Source organism: Malaclemys terrapin, chromosome 1 (assembly GCF_027887155.1).
Source record: "Malaclemys terrapin pileata isolate rMalTer1 chromosome 1, rMalTer1.hap1, whole genome shotgun sequence".
In the NCBI taxonomy this organism is placed as follows: Eukaryota; Metazoa; Chordata; order Testudines; family Emydidae; genus Malaclemys; species Malaclemys terrapin.
Genome location: NC_071505.1, coordinates 110,461,904 through 110,481,266, shown reverse-complemented (window position 1 = coordinate 110,481,266; position 19,363 = coordinate 110,461,904). Strand labels below are relative to the sequence as shown.

The following is a 19,363-nucleotide window of genomic DNA, read 5'->3' as shown; positions in this document are numbered from 1 at the left end:
AGATATGAACAGCGGGGTTATGGACTTCCCTGTCTACTGGACACCCTGTGAAACCAGAAGTCCTCAAACAGGCAGCAGAGCACACCAAAAAAAAAAAAAAAGCAAATACTGTACTGCCTCAGTGCTTCAGCCATTGGGGGGGTTGGGGCTGCAGCTGCAGTGTTGGGGGGGTCAGGGCTCCAGAGTGGGGGCTTGGGGCTTCTGACCCTTGGGAGCACTGGGGCTCAGGGCTTTAGACTGAGGGGAGTGCTGGGGCTCGGGGCTTCAGCCCCGCGGCTCCGTTCCCATCTTCAGCCCCACAGGGGACATCGGGGATCGGGTCTTCAGTCCCGTGTCTCTGCTCCTGGTTTCAGCGGGGGGAGGGAGGAGGAGGGCGGGGACACAGGGCTTGGGACTTTAGCTATGAGGGGAGCGCAGTTTCAGCCCCAGCGCTCTCCCCATAGCTAAAGCCCTGAGCCCTGGCGGCACACCTGCCTCCCCGAGCTGAAACTGGGAGTGAAGCCACGGGGCTGATGCCACAAGTCCCAGCACACCCCCCACACCAGGCTGAATCCCCAATCCCTGGTGCCCCTCCCCCTGCCAGCTGTAATCAGGAGCAGACTTGTGGGCTGAAGCCCCGATCCCCAGTGCCCCCCACAGGGCTGAAGCTGGAACAGAGCCGCAGGGCTGAAACCCCAAGGCCCAGCGTTCTCCCCAGGTCTACAGCCCTGAGCCCTGGTGCTCCCGGGGGCAGAAACCCTGAGCCCCCTGCTGGGAACCCTGGCAGCCCCTAGGGTCAGAAGCCTTCCCCTCCCCCCACCCCACCCTGAGCCCTGACACACTCACCCCCCCGCCCAACCCTGCGGCTGCAGCCCCAACTCCCCCGTGGCTGAAGTCCACAACGTCTTGTTCAGAGTTACGGACAACCTCCATTCCCAAGGCAAGGCATCTATAACTCTGAGGTTCTACTGTAAGTGCCAAACTGATCTTGACTGTAGGATTCACAAAGAAATGATGAAACTAGGACCCTGCACCATACCAAGGGAGATACTGGTATCCTCTGGCCCATAGTTGACTGACTAATACTGTTCCTCATCGCCACCCATGAGTGACTTGACACCCAAACACATAATGAGTTCTTGATCTGCCTCTGCTCCAACCAAAAGGAAAGGGCCAGCATCCAGCTTACCCTGCGACCAGCCTCATTGTTCTGCAAGTTCATGAGTGTGCGAGCCTGCTCCTCTGATCCCTTCGCGTAGTTCTTCTCCCTCTCCCTGGCATCCACAAACTCCTTGGCGAAACGGTAGCCATACTCCACATTATCCCCGCAGCCACCCCATAGCCAGTCTCGGGGCAAGTCCTTGGGACGGGCTGTCCGGCTGCAGCCACAGGTGGAAAGCTCTCCTTCGCGGCATGCACGGCTGATGGCGTTCACCACCCCGGCAGCACTAACGGCATAGGTGAAGGCGGTCTCTCGACTACCTGGGAGAGCAGGAGGAGTATAAGATTAACAAAAGACAAACCTTGTTTGATAAATACAACACCCATCATGGGGAGACCTAATAGACTGTACAGCAATGGAAAGTGGTTTGAGCCCAATGGCACAGGACATTTGAAATTAGGTTGAGAAAAGGATGGGATAATGTATTGTAAGGAACAATTCTGCACTGGCAGATAGGAGATGGACAGGATGGGTAATTCAGATAGGAGCTGTTCATAACATAGGTTTGCATTCCTCACTTTGTTTGTATCCACAAGACTCTGACTATCCTATCCCAGCAGTTTTAGTGTAGTCAGTACCAATAGCAAACCTGGCTCTCTGACATATCTGGGCTGGGACTGGGGACACTTTTATGGCCTGAGGTTGTTTCCTGGTAATGATATACACAGTGAAAAATAAAACATTTAATGCTCTCATTTTGGGAGGAGGTATATTTGTGGAGGAGCTGTCAGTGAAAGGTTATTATTATTAATTTTATTATTTATTATTTGTATTCCAATAGTGCTTGCCCAGTTAAGCGCCCTGGAAGCAAAAGTTCTCTATTTACAGAAGAGACAGCAGCCGCTCAAGCTCCCCTCTCCCACCCCTCACGTGGATCCAATGTGTTTTGATCCTGACCTGGAGGGAATGCACAAGAAGTGGGAGGGTAGTTCACTCTCCATAAAAATTCAGTTCTTGACCTATCTGGTGAGACTGCAAATAAGCGGGGACGAAGTGCAAGTAGGCCTTGCCTACACAAGAAAGTTGCTCTGCTTTAACTAAAGATGATTTTAAACCAATTTAGTTAAACTGGTGTGAACCCTTGAATAGACACTTCTGTTTCAGTTAAAACCATCATTATTTTACTTTAGCTAAAGTCAATTAGGAACTGGCTTAATCTAAACCAAAATAAGCCACTCTTAAACCGAAGTAAGAATATCCACACAAGGGACAATGCCAGTGTAACTATAACCATATCTGTATAACTATATCAGTATTATTGTTAAAACTTTCCCATATAGACAAGACCTATATTAACTGGTCAACAACTTTTTTGTTTAGACAAGGTCTTAGTGTCAATGTAACTGAGGAACTGAATACCTGTCCTCTAGGAACTTCCCTGCTTTGAGGTGTCCACCTTCCTCTGCTCAAATTATATATCTTAACTGTATGGTCTGTCCAGTTTAGATTGTAATGCCTTGGGGCATGGATCATAGCTCCATCTGTGTATTGTACAGCATGGACAAGAATGTCAGCACTCAATATACAAATAAGGAACTGAACTGAGACTCTCCAAGTCTTGCATGTATGTCACCAAACAGCCTTCAGGTGATACCGAGAATGATTACCTGAGCTTCATTTGCACCAGCAACCTAAGTATGAAGAGCTACAGCTCCAAAGTACTAGTACCAAATCCCAATATCAAACTGCCCACTAATTTTCTCAGCTGAATTAGGCCTGGTCTACACCTAATACTTAGTTCACCCTAGCTACATTGCTCAGGGGTGTGAAAAATTCACCCCGAGAGACATAGGCTATGTCTACACTGCTCTCTCCTGCCAGCAAAATAAAACCACCTCCAAGGAGGGGCAGTAGCTTTGTCAGCAGGAGAGCATCTCCCACCGACAAAGTGATGTCCACACCGGGACTTTTTGTTGTTACTTTTGTTGGTCAGGGTGTGTTTTTTTCACAGCCCTGACTGACAAAAGTTTTAACCACAAAAGTACAGTATAGACATAGTCTTAGCTAAGTCCACCTAAGAACTAAGATAGACACCACTAGGTGGATGGAAGAATTCTTTCATTGACCTAACTACAGTTTCTTAAGGAGGTGGAGTTACTACAGCGATGGAAAACCCCCTTCCATCACTGTAGCAAGTGTCTACATTATGGCACTACAACTGTAGTTCTTATAGTGAGATATACCCTTACAGTATCACCAAAAATGGATATTTTAAGAATACATTGTAAATCATGCATCAGGCCTCCTCGGCAGGACTGAGCTGGTAGTTGTGTCTCCTCTTTTTCCAATTTGCACATCCTCAGAAACCGTCATTATTAGCAACTTAACACCAGTTTAGTGGTTAACGACCCAAGACAAAGGCAGGACTGTGAGGGGTACCACCCTTGCATAGAGTGGTTTGTTGGGAAAATTTTCTAGTGAAATGCAAACAAGGAGAGGACTTACCATATAAAGAGAACCCCCATGAAACCCAGTGGTACAGTCATTTGTTACATTTTCCGCTGGACTATGGGAGTGTAGGAATGATTCACAGATTCACTTTCTCTTATGGCAAAGTGAGATGTGGTATTATGTCTGGCTTTTGTTTTTCTACTTAGTTCAACACAGCATGTCAGCTGCTGTTATTGCATTGATTTCCTTGTTTCAGAAAGAGAGGAGGAATAGCTACTAAATAAGCTGTGAAAGAGGTCCACCCTCAAGCAGATAAGTATTTGTATGAATGTATAGCATCCATGCTGCAGCATATTTATGCCACAATGCATGTGGTGTGTGCAACAACCACACTGTAATGTATCTGAGTAACTGTACCAGTATAGATAAGGCTTAAAAGTGGTACAACCCCTGTTAGTGTGGACGCAGTTATACTGGTATAAAAATCCTTATACAAGTAGAGTGAGAGAAGGTGGGTGAGGTAATATATTTTATTGGACCAACTTCTGTTAGTGAAAGAGACAAGCTTTTGAGCTACACAGAGCTCTTCTTCAGGTCTCTCTAATAACCTGGGACCAGCATGTCTACAACAACACTGCAATATACAGTAGTCGTATCGGTCTCAGAATATTAGACAGACAAGGTGGGTGAGGTAATATCTTTTATAGGACCAACTTCTGTTGGTGAAAGAGACAAGCTTTCAAGGTTACACAGAATTGAAGAAGAGCTCTGTGTAAGCTCCAACGCTTGTTGGTCCACTAAAAAACTATTACCTCACACACCTCGTCTCTCTAATATACAGGTGTAGTTCATTCCTATACAGAGAGGAGAATAAGCTATACTGATATAAGGCACTTTTATATCAGTTATTATAATTATATCCACACTACGGGTTTTATCAGGTACAGTAAAAGCTGTTTCTTCCAGCACTTCACCAACCGGAAAGCTCTATAAACCGGCATTTCTGATCTTCGTTGAAATTCCAGTTTATAGTCTGGTTGGCGCGGGGTCGGCAGGGGATTGGGATGCAGGAGGGAGTGTGGAGCGCAAGCTCTGGGAGGGAGTTTGGGTGCGGGAGGGGGCTCAGGGCAGCGGGTTGAGGCACATGGTGCCGGATCCGGGGGGACGCTCACCTCGGGCAGCTCCCCGCAAGCAGCGACCTGTCCCAGCTGCTCCTAGGAGGAAGCGCTAGCTCCACAGCTCCCATTGGCTGGGAACCACGGTCAATGGGAGCTGTGGGGGTGGCGCCTGCAGGCAGAGGCAGTGCGTAGAACTGCCTGCCGCGTCTCCACCTAGGAGCAGCCAGGACAGGTTGGCGCTTGCGTGAAGCTGCCCAAGGTGAGCGCACCCTGGATCCGGCATCCCGCGCCCCAGCCGGCTGCACTGAGCACCCTCCCGCACCCAAACTCCCTCCCATAACCCACACCCCCTCCCGCACCCCAGCGCCACACCCCCTCCCACATGCAAATTCATTCCCTCTTAGTTAACCGGCATTTTTCACTTACCTGCACTCCCTATTCCCCCAACATGCCAGATAAAACAGCTTTTACTGTATAACTATATCAGTAAAAAAAAAAAAAATCACACCTCTAACCAACATAATTATACTGGTACAAAATCTGTAGACCAGGCTTTATAACATATTCAGCTGAGGAGTCTGACAGCACCAGTGCCCCGTGCGCACCTGACTGATATATATTTAAGATCCATGTCCTGAAAGTATAAAGTAGACATAAACCTAAGTTGCAAAACTCAAATCTGGATTTCAAACCCATTGAAGTTTGGGGGTGCTTGGACCTACAGTTTTGGTACACCCCAGATCAGTCATGAAGTTGCGATCAGGTTTAGATCAGGGTCATCTCTAGTACAAAGCAAATATGTAGATCTATCTATCGAGGTTTTTTGTAAGGTGTGGCACAGTGGTGTGTGAACACACATGGGTGCATTGATATCACCCCATTCAATTATCCTTCATTACAACGGTTATCCCTCATTTCAGACCCAAATTTACCTCTGTTCCACACAGATATGGAGTCATGTCACATGTTTAGTAAGTTATTTTCATTAAATGTGAGCAAACATGAACAGAGGTTACAGAAAATGTTATTTGGACTAATGCAATAAACACCACAGCATTTTAAGCTTCCTGTTTTTATATCCCCCATTCTCTGTCTGCATGCCAAGCCCATCTGAGTACTGTGATTGTCCATGCAGCATTTGCTCTATGCTCTGCTCCCAGGTTCTCTCTGCCCAGGTGTTTAAGGTCTGTCTTCTGAGTGACATTAGCAATGGAGTGCTCCAGTACCTTCTCTATGGAGCTCTACTGCCCTCCAGTGTCCACTGCACAATCAAAGCAGTGGGAATAAACTAGGCTAGGGCGATATTGGGATGTGATAAGACAGGCTGTAGGCATCAATTGTGAAAATGCTAACTTGAGCTTTAGACTCTCCTTTCTAGACTCAAAGGTGAACCAATCCCAGCAACTCTTTTCAAGGGGATTGCCTGGAAAGGAAGGAGAGGCAGACCTGAACTTGGTGGAAGAGTGAGGCAAAAAAAGATAATGAGAGCTGATTAAAAAGTGTATTTCTAAATTTTTATGATGAAAAATTCTTTTTTTTTAATTGCAGAACATGTTTATTTTTCTTACATTTTCCAATTTTGACAATTACTATAACAAATATTAAATATTAAAATTCTTTTGGTTTTTCACCTTCTCTCCCTTTCACCCCTTTTTCCTTTTCTCCCCTTTTCCTTTTTCCATGTCACCATTGAAAAGAAAGGTGGCCAGAAAGGAAGGAAAACCAACTCAAAATTCAGACATTTTTCGTGGAACATATCATTTTTCAACCAGCTCTAGAAATTATAGGGCTCAACTGGATGACTTGGGACAGCCCAGTCAGGAGAGAATGACTGGATTGGGGTGGGAACAAAATATGGTTTCCTCTCAGAAGATACTCCCAGTAGTAAATTCTTTAAATTACATTATATGTTTCTTTATCCTCCCCTTTAAGAAATGCAGCCTTAGGAATATATGAAATCTCTATTATAGGGCAGGGACCAATTTCTGAATGGCAATTTCTGTATCTCAGTGATCAGAAATTCCTCTTTGCCAGACTAGACTAGACCAAAACCTATAACAATACTCAAAGAAACACAGTCACTTAAAAAAACAAATATAACACAACCAGTTAAAGTGCTACGCATCCCTGAACAAAATCTGCATGCTAGCAGACTGCCTTACCACTGTAAAATATACAAACCTAAGGCAGACTTACTAAACATAGACCAAGTCTATGTCTACACTACCACTTATGTTGGCAAAATTTATGTTGCTCAGGGATGTGAATATTCCACCCCCGGAGTGACATAAATTATGCTGGCATAAGTGGTAGTGTGCACAGTGCTATGTCCGCGGGAGCTTCTCCCGCCAACATAGCTACCGCTGCTTGTTGGGGATGGATTAATTATGTCAAGGGGAGAGTGTCTACATAAGAAATCTTACAGCGTCACAGCTGCATCAGTACAGCTGCGCTGATGTAAGCTCTCTAGTGTACATATAGCTCAAGTAACCGTAAACTAGGGCCTACCATTCTAAGCTGTGGCCAAACTGTGCTTGGTGTAGTCTTGCGAGGGTGAGGGGAAAAGCTGCCTTCACACAACAGACGTACTTCCTGGATTTGGGTGCTTATGGGCAGCCCCTAGCATAACCTAGAACAGTGCTTGGGGCTTCTTTAATTTATGCTCTGATTGCTGGCTGACAGACAAGAACCCTTGGAGCATTCTGGCCAGACCCTCTTTCTCCTATTACTTATCCCTTCTCCTCTCCCCAGACTCTGACATGCTCTGTACCACCACTGGGGATATTCCCCAGTGAGGAAATGCATCTGGTTTCCAGCCCCTTTATGCCACTGGAACAGCATAAAGGAACCAGGATGCAATACAGAATTGAAGCCTACAGGTTAAAAATGGGATAAAAGCACAGTACAAACTCAGAGAAGAATGACTTTACATCAACATGTACAGAAGAGATTGAAATGGCTTGATTTCTACTCCAATATCAAAAACATATTTCCTCTAATTATCTGAAATTATAGAAGACATTTATAAAAAAACAATCCAAAACAACTGTGCCTAAGCCTAGGAGAAGAGAGACAGCAGCAATAACATCATCAATAACGTCACTGAAAAAGGGCAAGTCTACACCCCCCCCTTAAGTTGATCTAACTTACCTAGCTCAGGGGTGTGAAAAAGACACACACACACCCCGAGTGATGCAAGTTACAGCACCCTAAGCGGTGACCACACCAGTGCTATGTCAGCAGAAGATGCTCTCCCACCGACATATCTTCCACCACATGCAGAGATGGAGTAATCATGCCGACAGGAGCACACACTCCCATCGGCATAGAGCGTCTTCACCAGACGCGCTACAGCAGCACAGCAGCATCAGTACAGCTACGCTAAAGTAAGTGTAGTGTAGTGTAGACATGACCTCAGTAATAGACAATAATAATGAATTATCATGACACTGTGAAGCCCAGTCCTGAGCAAGAGAGACCTCAGATTTATAGATTTGTAATTTTTTGCAACACCTATATCACTTTTCTTGCCATTCTAGTATTTTCAGTTTGTATCTGAGTGTGCACCCTCATGAGAATATACCAGGAACAAGGTACAGAGGGGGCAGGTTCAAATATCTGTATTAGAAGTTAAGTTTTTAAATAGTGGACACACCACAAACCATGTCTCCACTAGCCAGCACCACACACACACTACTAGACACACATGCACACCACCATGCATAAACACACCCTCTCTACCACAGACACCCACCACCACCCACACCATAACTAGCAGAAACATCTTCTACACCAATACTGCCACCAGACATCCAGCACCACAAACACAATAGCCATCAGAGACACCTACCACCACACCCACACTAGACACTCACACTTACCACCAAAACCAAAGAGTGGGCAAAGTTACCAGCATCATTGTAATTGAAAGGGTGGGGGGAGGGCCTTTCTCTGTTTCTACCCCTTCTCCATTTTATTTTGGCTCCTTCTCCCCAATAACCCCCACCCTCCCTGTGTCCTCTGTTCATCCCTTGACCCCCTTTTCCTTCAGCTCTGGCTCTTGCTTCCCTTTTGTTCACTCTGATTCCCCACCTGGGTTTGGACTGGTCTCCTAACTCATGGACAAAACTGTGATGGGTGGAGAGGCCCTGAAGGGGAAGGGAATCCGTCTCTACATGGGACGCTTCCCGAGCCTTTGTTCCTGTGGAACTGCTGTAACTTCTTCTGGGAGCCAAAATTTACCCCTGGCTTTGAATCCAGATGAGCAATGCCCAACAAGGGCCCATACAAACTAAGGGGTGTGTCAGGGGGGTAGTTCCTGTTATTGTATTACATAGCTCCATCCTCAAATGCATCCCTTCATGGTGGATTCACTTTTCATTCCCTGGAGGGCAAATGTTAATGTTTTAGGTTCCTGTCCCTCCATCTGTCCTGTTTCCCACTCAGGGTACATCTACACTACAGGGGCGAGTCGATTTAAGATACGCAAATTCAGCTACGTGAATAGCGTAGCTGAATTCGACGTATCACAGCCGACTTACCCCGCTGTGAGGACGGCGGCAAAATCGACTTCTGCGGCTTTCTGTCGACGGCGCTTTCTCCCACCTCCGCTGGTGGAGTAAGAGCGCCGATTCGGGGATCGATTGTCGCGTCCCAACGGGACGCGATAAATCGATCCCCGAGAGGTTGATTTCTACCCGCCGATTCAGGCGGGTAGTGTAGACCTAGCCTCAGTGACTCAAGAACATAAGAACAGCCATACTGGGTCAGACCAATGGTCCATCTAGCCCAGTCTTCCAACAGTGGCCAGTGCCAGATGCTTCAGAGGTTAATGACCAAAACAGGGAAATTACTGAGTGATCCATGTCCATCCCTTGTCATCCAGTCCCTGCTTCTGGGAGTTGGAGATATAAGGACACCTGGAGCATGCAGTTGTCACCCTGACCATCTTGGCTAATAGTTATTGATGGCCCTATCCTCCATGAATTTGTCATCTATCTCTCTAGCTACACCAGATATACTTTTAGCCTTGGCAACATCCCCTCACTCTCCTTCCGGAGGAGAACGGGAACGTGCATATGGCCCTGGGTATGTTCAGGAGAGCGGAGTGGGAGGCTGAAAGTATGAGGGGGAGAGGGGGGATCAGAAGGGGTGTGTCCAGGAGAGGCAGAGGAATGTGAGGGGGCTGGATGGCCAGAGAGAATCCGCTGGGGTTTGACAGGGTTGGGAATCTGCAGGCTCAGTGACAGTGACCAACCCTCCAGCGCGGTGGCGCAAAGCTCCGCCAGCGGCCCCCGCGCTCTGCAGCCGTGGGACCAAGCCGCCTGCTTCAGAGCAGAGACACACGGGCTGCTCTGGGGGCAAGGAGAAGCTAAAGCTGCATGTATTGTTCCCCGGGCCGCGTCCAAGGGAGCCTAGCTAGGAATCTCCATTCCCAGGCCTCGAGTGCTGAAGACCGAGGATTCACGCCATGCGCCATTAAATGGTATCCCTGAGCCCATCGGGGGGGGTGGGGTTAGTGCTGCATGGGTCATTCAATAGTAAATAATTGGCTTTGTGGGTGGGGGTGGGAAGCATCCTGACTAAAGGGGCGGGATGGTGGGGGGTGGCCTACTACCATTTTAACACCTTCTCTTTATTGTCCTGGCGGTCGGACACATCAAACTGCGCCCGGATTTCTCAGTGCCTCGCCATCGGAGGATTGCATTTCAAAAGGAGCGGGGACAATGTCCCCAGGTCACACCTCGATTCCAGCGCGGCAATGGCCCGTCAATGCGCCTCTTACCGCCAGCGGGGTAGGAATTGCCCAAACCTCCTCCCAGGTAAACAAGGGCTTCCACGCCAGGGAGTGCACATCTCCCCGCTTAGCGGGGCTGCGCTCCCTGGAACTGGGGGCTCTGGAGACAAGACGTCAACCTGGATCGGCGGTGACTGCTTTTATCTTCTTCCCTCACCCTCCCCGATCACTACACACAATCAACCCCCCCTCCAAAAAAACAAAACAAAAACACTAAACCCCAGCTCCGCATTAAGGCGTGAAATGGGCTAGGGGAGGCCTTCCAGGCTGGTGCCCCCGGCCAAGCGCGAACAGAGAGAGGTGGCCTTGCTGGACGCGACGGGTTATGAGCTCCCCGCTCAATTAAGAAGCACGCGTATTTCAGGAAATGGAAACCGTTCGTTCAGTGCGGATTTCGAACCTCCGCTAATGATTAGCCCTGCTTCTAAATGTGTATTTGAACAGATCAGCCTTGATCTACATCGCCATGAGTATACGCAACAGCCTCCCAGGCACCCACTCCCCATCCTGCCTCTGCTGCCACCCTTACCTATTTTCATTACCCTGCCAAAGACAGAGGTATTGTCCACTGTGCTGCAGTTCCATCTCCTCTGCCGAAACTGGTATTGGCACTCCTTGATGGCATTTTTGGCTCCTTCTCCAATGTACACCATGTGTTCCTGGTAGAGCTGGCAGAGTTTCCTCTGGCCTGGGGAGAGCCCGGGGAGTTGGCTGCACACAGGCTGGGCTCCTATAATGTACATTTCGGGTCTCTGAACTGGGTTCATAGCCAAAGACCTGGAATGAGAAAAACATCAAAGGAGGGGGAGAGACCAAAAAAATAATCAGCGAGTTCCGATCTCGGAGTGTCTCCAGGCCTAATAGGGCGTCCGTGCCAGCACCTTCCTGCCAGCCAAGGGCTGAGGCTGGGGGCAGATCTCTGGTACGGCTCTAACAGATGCTAATCTTTTCCACGGCTTTGGCAGGAACAAACACAGCGCGTTTGTAACCTGAGTTCAAACATAAAGAGACACTCGGGATGGGGAAGGCGGTGGGCTGAGGCTTTGCAAAAAAAAAAAAAGAGTTAACTCGTTTCTATGAACTGCCAGTAAGCGCTGCCTCTAACTCGGGACATTTCCCTCTGCCTAGGAGAGGGGTTTGTCGAGAGTTGGACAATTAATAGGAAACCTTAACGATCCTTTCGCATGGGCTTTACCGCAGAGGGGCAATCATCCGAGATCCCAGAAATTCTCTCAAGCAGAATTGGGTGGGGAAGGGACGTGGGTTTCTTTCCAAGGTGGGAGGGGGGCGGATCTGGAGACTTCTTGCAGGTACAGCAAGAAAACCACGAAACCCGCCGATTTTCACTCGAACATGGGCACAAAGCCCCTGGAGCCCGGGGGAAGAGCAGCCCTGACTCCCCTCGCGGGCTGCAAAGTTCCACTTCCATACATTGGAAAATCACCTGCACCCCAAAGGAGGACAACGAATGGAAAGCAGTGACTTGAGACTCACCACCAGGAATTCGCCTCCGCCAGGAGCTGGGTGCAGCTGCAGAGGAGAGCGACGGTGAGCAGCAGCCTCGTCCCAGTCATAGTGCGCTTTTCCCGGCTCCGGCGCCCTTGGAAGAGCCCTTGAACCGACAGGCTCCAAGACAAGGCTCCCTGCAAAACGAGGAGAAACCCCAGAGAGGGGCCTGAGTCCAACGGGCGTGCGGGGATCACATCAGGGTCCTGATCCAGGGAAGCCGAGCGCCCCCTCCCACTTCTCTCTGCTCCAAAGCTCTCCGGGCGGGACCCCTTGCGCACAGCCAGTCCTGCCTGCAGACCCCTCCCCCGCCCTGCTCCCTTCCCCAGTGACCGGCCAGCAGCACTCAGGGACCTGCAGGGCTTTTATGAGGGTCCATCTGCCTTTGATTGGTCCGCACGCCAGGGTTCCTGGGAATGCACACTTCCAGGGTTTGTCAGCTAGTGACACTTGGGGAGGGGGAGGAGAGGGAAGAGCCCTTGCAAAGGGAAGGACAAGGGAGTGTGAGGAGAGAGAAAAGGAAGGGACAGCGTGAGCGGGGAGAGGGTGCACTGGAAAGAAAAAGGAAAGGAGAGAAAAGCAGCAGCCCCCCACCCCATTTTACATAGCTACCCTAACATCCCCACCCCTTCTTTACGTGCACAGTAGGGTGCATTCCAGCCCTCCCACCTAGCCAGCCGCCTGGAGATCTTCCAGGAATGAGGGCAACTAGGAAAGCCTGCAAAGCAAAGGGCAAAAAAGAGCTGTTAATGGGGCTAACGTTGGTGGGGGAAGAGTGAATCATGCAGTCCCCTCTTCATCGGGTCTTTCTCCTCCCTGCCTCAAGCAAGACCTCTTCAGGGGCCCCTTCCCGGGTCGAACAGAAGGCGCTGGGGGTTGTAATGACCCCAGAGGGAAAGACCTGACCTGAGGCCTTTTTGCAGTCGCAGATGTAATGAGGAAGCTCCTTCTGGGACACAGGAGTCACTGGGGCAAAGGGTCTGATCCCATCCAGGCTGACTGCAAAGGAACCGGCTGCTGGCCAAAGCTCTGTTCCAGAAGTGGATGGGACAGAGCTCGATCTGACAGTGGAAACCTGCATCCCTCCCTTCACCCAGCCCAGACTCGCTGACCTTCAGTGTGAAGCGCTGCAGAGAAGGGTGGGGGCTGGACAGGACAGCACCTAAGGGGCACCCATACCTAAGCCCTCCTGCCCATCCCAAGGATGCCTCACCACTTGACGTTCATATTCTCCAGCGATAATACCCCCATAAATACAGAGTGACAACCCCTGGGAAATGTACTCTGCCCCAGGCACCAGCCATGCAGAAATGCACCCCAGAGGCAATACTCCTGGACCCAGGCACGCTACTGTCTCTTCCTTTTATCTGCCCCCCCTCATTGAATCCGAAAGTCTCTCCAAGTTACTTAGCCCCAGCCCGAGAGGTGGGGATCCACAGACAGCTCCCTCCTCATGGTATTTTTTTCCTCGGGTCTCTGTTTGCTGGGGGAGGACGCACAGGCAGGTGTGTGGGGTTGGCAGGGGGCAGATCAAAGGGAGAAACTCGCTCCTTCCCCTTTGTCATGCAGAGCCGCTTCGGAAATGATCTGGCCTCTACGGCAGCAAATGAACAGCCCCCCCTCTCCTCCCGAAAATAGTCCTCCCCTTCAAAAGGACCCCATATAATACCCCCCAATCCCGTTCCTCCAGGGCAGGAGGTCTGTGAATGCACTGGCTGGAACAGCTAGAGATGGAGCAGAGATAGGGCTGGCACCAGAGCCTAATGACTTTATAGGGGGGAGGAGGGGAGCCGGTCCAGAGAAGAGGAACGAGAGAACAGCTTCAAAGGCTCCTCTTGTCCAAACATCCTTCGCCATCCCCTGCTCAACCCCACCATGCAGCTCTGCGGCAGGAATAACCAGACAGATCCTCACCCGCTCAACTCACTCCTCAGGTAGCCAAGGCAAACACCACACTTCCCCCCTGCCATCCCCACCACTGCTGTCCGCTCATCGGCCCTGCTCGCCGCTCCCACTGCCCCCCCCCCTTCGCACACACACCATCCCCAATACGCTAACAGACCTGCTAACAAATCCTTCCCCCACCCCGCCATCTCGCAAAGGGGAGGAAACCAGACGCCCTCTGCCTCATTGCACACACACCCTTGTCTCAGCCCACACCTAGCCCGCCCCTCCATTCGCGCTTCTCTATCCCTTCCCAGCTTCAATGGAGGACACCCACAGACAGACGCCTACGCCCCCAACCACGTCCTCCTCTTCCGGCCTGCCATCGCCCCAGAGGAGCGCAGGTGGCGGTGGTTCTGCTGCAGTGAGTTTGAAAGGTCAGCCTGCCGCTCCCCTCCAGTGACTGTCAAGTTGTGCCAGAAACATGTAGGTTCCAAGCTCTGCAAGTTACCTGCCTTTCATACAGCCTCATAAACACCAGCAGGGACATTAATCACCAGACTCAGCAGCTCATTCCACTCAAGGGTTTGGGGGGGGGGGTTTAACCCAAATTCCTATCGCCTGCTACGGTGAAGTTGCTGTGTTTGTTTGTACCAGGCTCAGCTTACTCCACAGTCCAGATGTGCTCTACCTGCAGCTGGTGACCTGTCTCACCTGGCAGGCAGATGTGAGACTGCCAGCGCCAGAATTAGCCTCAGGACAAAAAGGCCTTGTGTGACCCAGATCCCTGAAGAGAGGCAAGCCACGCTGCCCAGGCACAGCAGGATCCATGTCTGAAGAAAACAGGACTACATTATTCACATCTTATACCTCTTCCCTCCTCCTACTTGTGTGTGTTGGAGGGGCTGTGGGAGTGGGGGTGTTTTTCAGGACTGTTTTTGTCAGTGATGGCAAAATGTACAGTTTCTCTTTCCAGTCTGGGGAGGAAGGAAGTTATGTGGGGGTGGATGGTTTTTCCATGACAAACAATGAATCTGCACAGAGGTGGTGTGATGTCACCCAAAGGTTTCCAGACAGCCTCAGGTATACCAGCCCCTCTTCCTTAGTGGAGGAGAGACTGCCTATTATAAGTGAAGTCCCCCCTTAGCAACAGAGGCAGAAGGAGGGGAGACCTTTAAAAAAAAAAAAAGACAGATAAGGGAAAAAATAAGGATTTGTACCATGCTGTAGTAAATAAATGACTCATGCTGGGAAAGGAGTAACTGTCAGTTTACTCATAGCCAATACTCCCTATAGAGCCCTGCGCTGGAAGAATCTGGGAGTGGAGTAAGCTGTCAGCTCCCCACAAGCCATCCTCTTGATTCTTCCTGTTAAGAATGTGGGAATGGAGTAGTATGAACCTCTGTGAATAAGTGTACGTGTGCAGAGCCATAGAAATCCAAGGCACAACTGTGGAGCTACTTACCACAGGCTTCATCTGTGATTTTGGGCCTGTGGCTTAATCTTTTGCATAGTAGAACTGTGAGGCTTAACTCATTAAAGTTTGTAAAGTCTTTTAAATCCTGAATAGACATACAAAGTATTCATTATTAATTAAATAATTGTTAATTAAGAAAAGTTTTAACAAAGCTGATGATATATCACAGTGAAATATCCTGCAATTTCCCAGCAGCATCTCAATGGGTAGTAGCTGACAGCAAAGCAAAGCAAAGCAGTGATCTCATTTTGAAGCATAGGAACATAGAAATTGCCATACTGGATCAGACCACTGGTCCGTAGTCCAGTATCCTGTCACCGACAGTGGACAGTACCAAATGCTTCAGAGAAAGGTGCAAGAAACCCTGCAACAGGATTCCAGGTGGATTCTGCTGCTAATGACTGTCATTGTAGTGTGGTAATCTCTGTGGAGTTAAAATGTGAATTGTGAAAGTGATTCCTCCTTCAGATCCCACAGATAACTAGGCTCAAAGGTGCCACAAGACCCTCTGTTGCTTTCTTTAGTGACTGTGTTTATGGCCTCAGCTAAAGTGCTAATAGCAGGTAAGGTTTTGTTGAATAGCTCAGCCTAGGCAAGCAGCTCCCAAACCGAGGCCTGCAGAGAAGTTGGGTGGTGGTCTGCAAAGAGCTGTTAGGTCCCATTGTGCTATTTGACTTCCTTACTGCCAGCTGCTTCTAAAGATGTCCCTAGGGTCTTTACTGCAAACTTCTTTTAAGAATCTTGTGCTACATTTTTTAAACCTGCATTTCTAAAGCTGGCCCCTATATTAATATTTAGGCACTCGGATAAGTGCCCTGATTTTCAGAGGGACCAAATATGGATTGACCTAATTTTAGGGATCCTAGTTTGAAATTGTAGCCTTATTTCATTCAATACGATCTATCAAAGATCCACCACCACTTTCCTATTATTGGTCCCTTTGCATGAGGGATGTTGCGTGATTACAACTAGAAGAGGGGTGTCCACGAGAGAATCTGCTAAGATTTGATACATACTATACGAAAGTTGAATCCTGACCCAGGCGACATTGAAATCAGACCTGACAAATCCGAAAAGCTATCCCTACAATCTTTTGATCCTTGCTTTTTACTTGGGGAGGTCCCAAGTGTGACACTTTATCAAATGTTGTAAACAAAACACCGAAAGAAGTTTTAAGTCTCTTTCTGCTGCAACTTGTGTGATCATCATTCCTGCTTCTTGTTCAGTTTCCTCCAGACTGGGCGGGACTGGACACACATTCCTCCCTTTGCAATCAGAGCCCCTTTCAAGCTCCTGTTTATTCTCACAATTTGACTCTGGAGCAATTCCTGTTTCTAAGTGCTCACGATGTCCAATGCATCCAGGAGCATTTACTGCTGTCTAGATGGATCCTTCCTCCCAGTATGGACATGAGCCCACTTATTCATCAGGAGAAAAAAAAAAGATTCATATAAGCAGAGCCTCAGGAAACCAAGATCCAGCAAGGGTTCCATTACTGGGGAAAAGCGCCCCACCTCCTAGCCTAAAAGGGGAGCTCTGGGTCCATTGTCTGGCAGGAGTACCTCATGTATCCATAAGGAGTGCTCTAACTTCTGTATCTGTAGAGAGGATTCCTAGGTTCTGTTAAGAGAGGCACCACAGGTGGCCCTAGAGCCATAGGCTCCAGCAGCCAGATTTATTTTTACTGCCATTTTAGCTAAGGGCTCAAGAGCCTTGTTGCTACCATCAATTCAACTGAACTGATGTTAGAACCAGTGGAGAGGTTGTTTTTTTTAAGGTTTCAGAGTAGCAGCCGTGTTAGTCTGTATCCGCAAAAAGAACAGGAGTACTTGTGGCACCTTAGAGACTAACGAATTTTAAGTTTCCCAAGGCCAAAGTGTCTCCACCTGCCAGAATTTTAAATCACCTTTTATTCCTCCATCTTGTGTTGGGCTGTACTCTTCATCCAAACTTGCTGAAGTTGAACTCTTCAGCTATTATTACTGAACTTCCAGCTCCTTGGGCCTAAGTGGATTCTCCTTTATAAATCTTTCGAAAGCTAAGTTTGTTGTTTTGTCTTTTCTTTAATTATTATTAACTGAACAGCAACCAGAGCTGACTGCATTATTTCAGCTCCAGCTGGGGTTTTACCAAGGTATTATAAAAATCTGTTGAATATCCCCAGACACAGATCCTCCATGTCTGGCTGTCTTGTGGCGTTCCCTGCCTTGTTAAATTGCTTCTCCACACAATCTCTCCATTTCCAGAGAAAGGGGCTATTATTCTTGCCAGACTCCTCCAGCTCACACTGCTTCTTGTCTCCTTTGGTACTTGTGCACTGTAGTATTTTATCTTTTTAAGTGCTCATATGCTACCTTTTTCTGCATCTCAGCACTTGTCAGCCTCTCTGGCACATCCACATTTCCTTTCCTTGTTACTTTGCTGCTACTTTAACCTTATTCTTCTCCATACTTCCTCTGGTCAGTGTTATTTAGTTTCACTGTCATTAAGGTCAGATACAGTCCAGAAAATGCCAAGATATACCTGCCAGACTCAGCATACCCTGTGACAGCTGTCTCTGAGGTGCATAACCAGGGAAAGAGAATGGAAAGGAATAGTGAGAAAACATGTTTGTTAAAAGCAATCAAAAAAGGACCAGATAATAGGCTGGATCAGCCATGTTGAAGCCAGAGAAGTGGATGGTAATAAAAAAAAAATCACTTAACACTTACATGACACCATCTTCCCAGACCTCAAAGCATTTAAAAAGGTGGGTAAACCATCTTCTACAAATGGGGACTGAGGCAAAGAGCAGCTAAGTGACTTGCCTAAGGTCACACAGCAAGTCAGGATTAAACTCAATAGCCTGTTCTTTCACTCCTGTGCCATGCACAGGAATTAGGGTGGCAGGCAAAGTAGCTTTAAAACATCTTTACTCTTACCCAGTTCCTGGCCCTGCTTGGGGCCTGCCCAGCCTCCTGCTTAAATTAAAGCAACTTCAGGGCTGCTGTAACTGTAACATTCTCCTAGAGCTGCCCACTATCTAAGAAAAGCAGAACTCAGTAAATTCTAGCCATGCTCTCAATTTCAGGGGCTGGGAAGGGGAGACAGCACAGAATCATTTTGGCAGCTGTACACCATCCTGGGAACCCCCTTATGTTCGAGGTATTTCCCAGAGAATGAGGTTCATGGTCACCTAATTCCCACCTCTGTGCTCAGTCTTCTAGACCACAGTTGTATGTTGGGTCCAGTAGAAGACCTGAATCAGAAATACTGGACTAGACACATGTGAGCTGGATGGGGCACATTTTGCCCACACTTTGGACTTCATTATTCCTATTACTGAGAGAACTCCCTGGTTTCTGGGAGAGCAGCATATCAGCTTTAAACATGGACTCACAACCATCTTAATTTCATCTATTTAAATGAATAAATCATTTAAGATTGTAAATCAGTAATAAAATGTTTATGGACAGTCTAAAAATTACTGGTTTCAGAGTAGAAGCCGTGTTAGTCTGTATCCGCAAAAAGAACAGGAGTACTTGTGGCACTTTAGAGACTAACAAATTTATTGGAGCATAAGCTTTCGTGGACGACAGCCCACTTCTGGGCTGTAGTCCACGAAAGCTTATGCTCCAATAAATTTGTTAGTCTCTAAGGTGCCACAAGTACTCCTGTTCTTTTTTCTAAAAATTACTGAACACTATACATTTTAAAAGACAAAATATTATCATTTGATGGCTGTTTGGTGATTTGACATAAGTTTGGTGTCACAATCCAATTTCCACTCACAAAAACCACCTCAATTTGTACTAATTAACCCCTCTTCAGAGGGCTTCAGAACTCCCCTCTCACCCGACAGGAGATACATCGAGTCAGAGTTGAAACATAAGATAGGACAGGGTTGGGGAACCATTCACTGCTGCTGCCCAATGCTATATGTGTTCTCTGCACAAAAGAGTCCAGTCCTCAAGGCAGTATATCTGGCTCTTTCACAAGTGCTAAATTTA

General features: G+C 48.2%; 1 protein-coding gene across 4 annotated transcripts in view; it reads right to left on the bottom strand.

The window, feature by feature from the left end:
• Window positions 1-19,363, bottom strand: part of WNT5B (Wnt family member 5B) — a 98,416-nt gene that overhangs the window by 8,741 nt on the left and 70,312 nt on the right. For 3 of the 4 annotated variants that reach the window (XM_054035267.1, XM_054035251.1, XM_054035259.1), the window contains 3 exons: window positions 12,002-12,150; window positions 11,037-11,284; window positions 1,169-1,461 (listed from right to left, as the gene is read on the bottom strand). In XM_054035267.1, the coding sequence (XP_053891242.1) occupies window positions 1,169-1,461; window positions 11,037-11,284; window positions 12,002-12,081 (621 nt within the window). In that variant the 5' untranslated portion in view covers window positions 12,082-12,150. Of the gene's footprint in view, window positions 1-1,168; window positions 1,462-11,036; window positions 11,285-12,001; window positions 12,151-14,234; window positions 14,277-19,363 lie in introns of those variants that run through there. The other variant, XM_054035273.1, reaches the window with a different exon arrangement.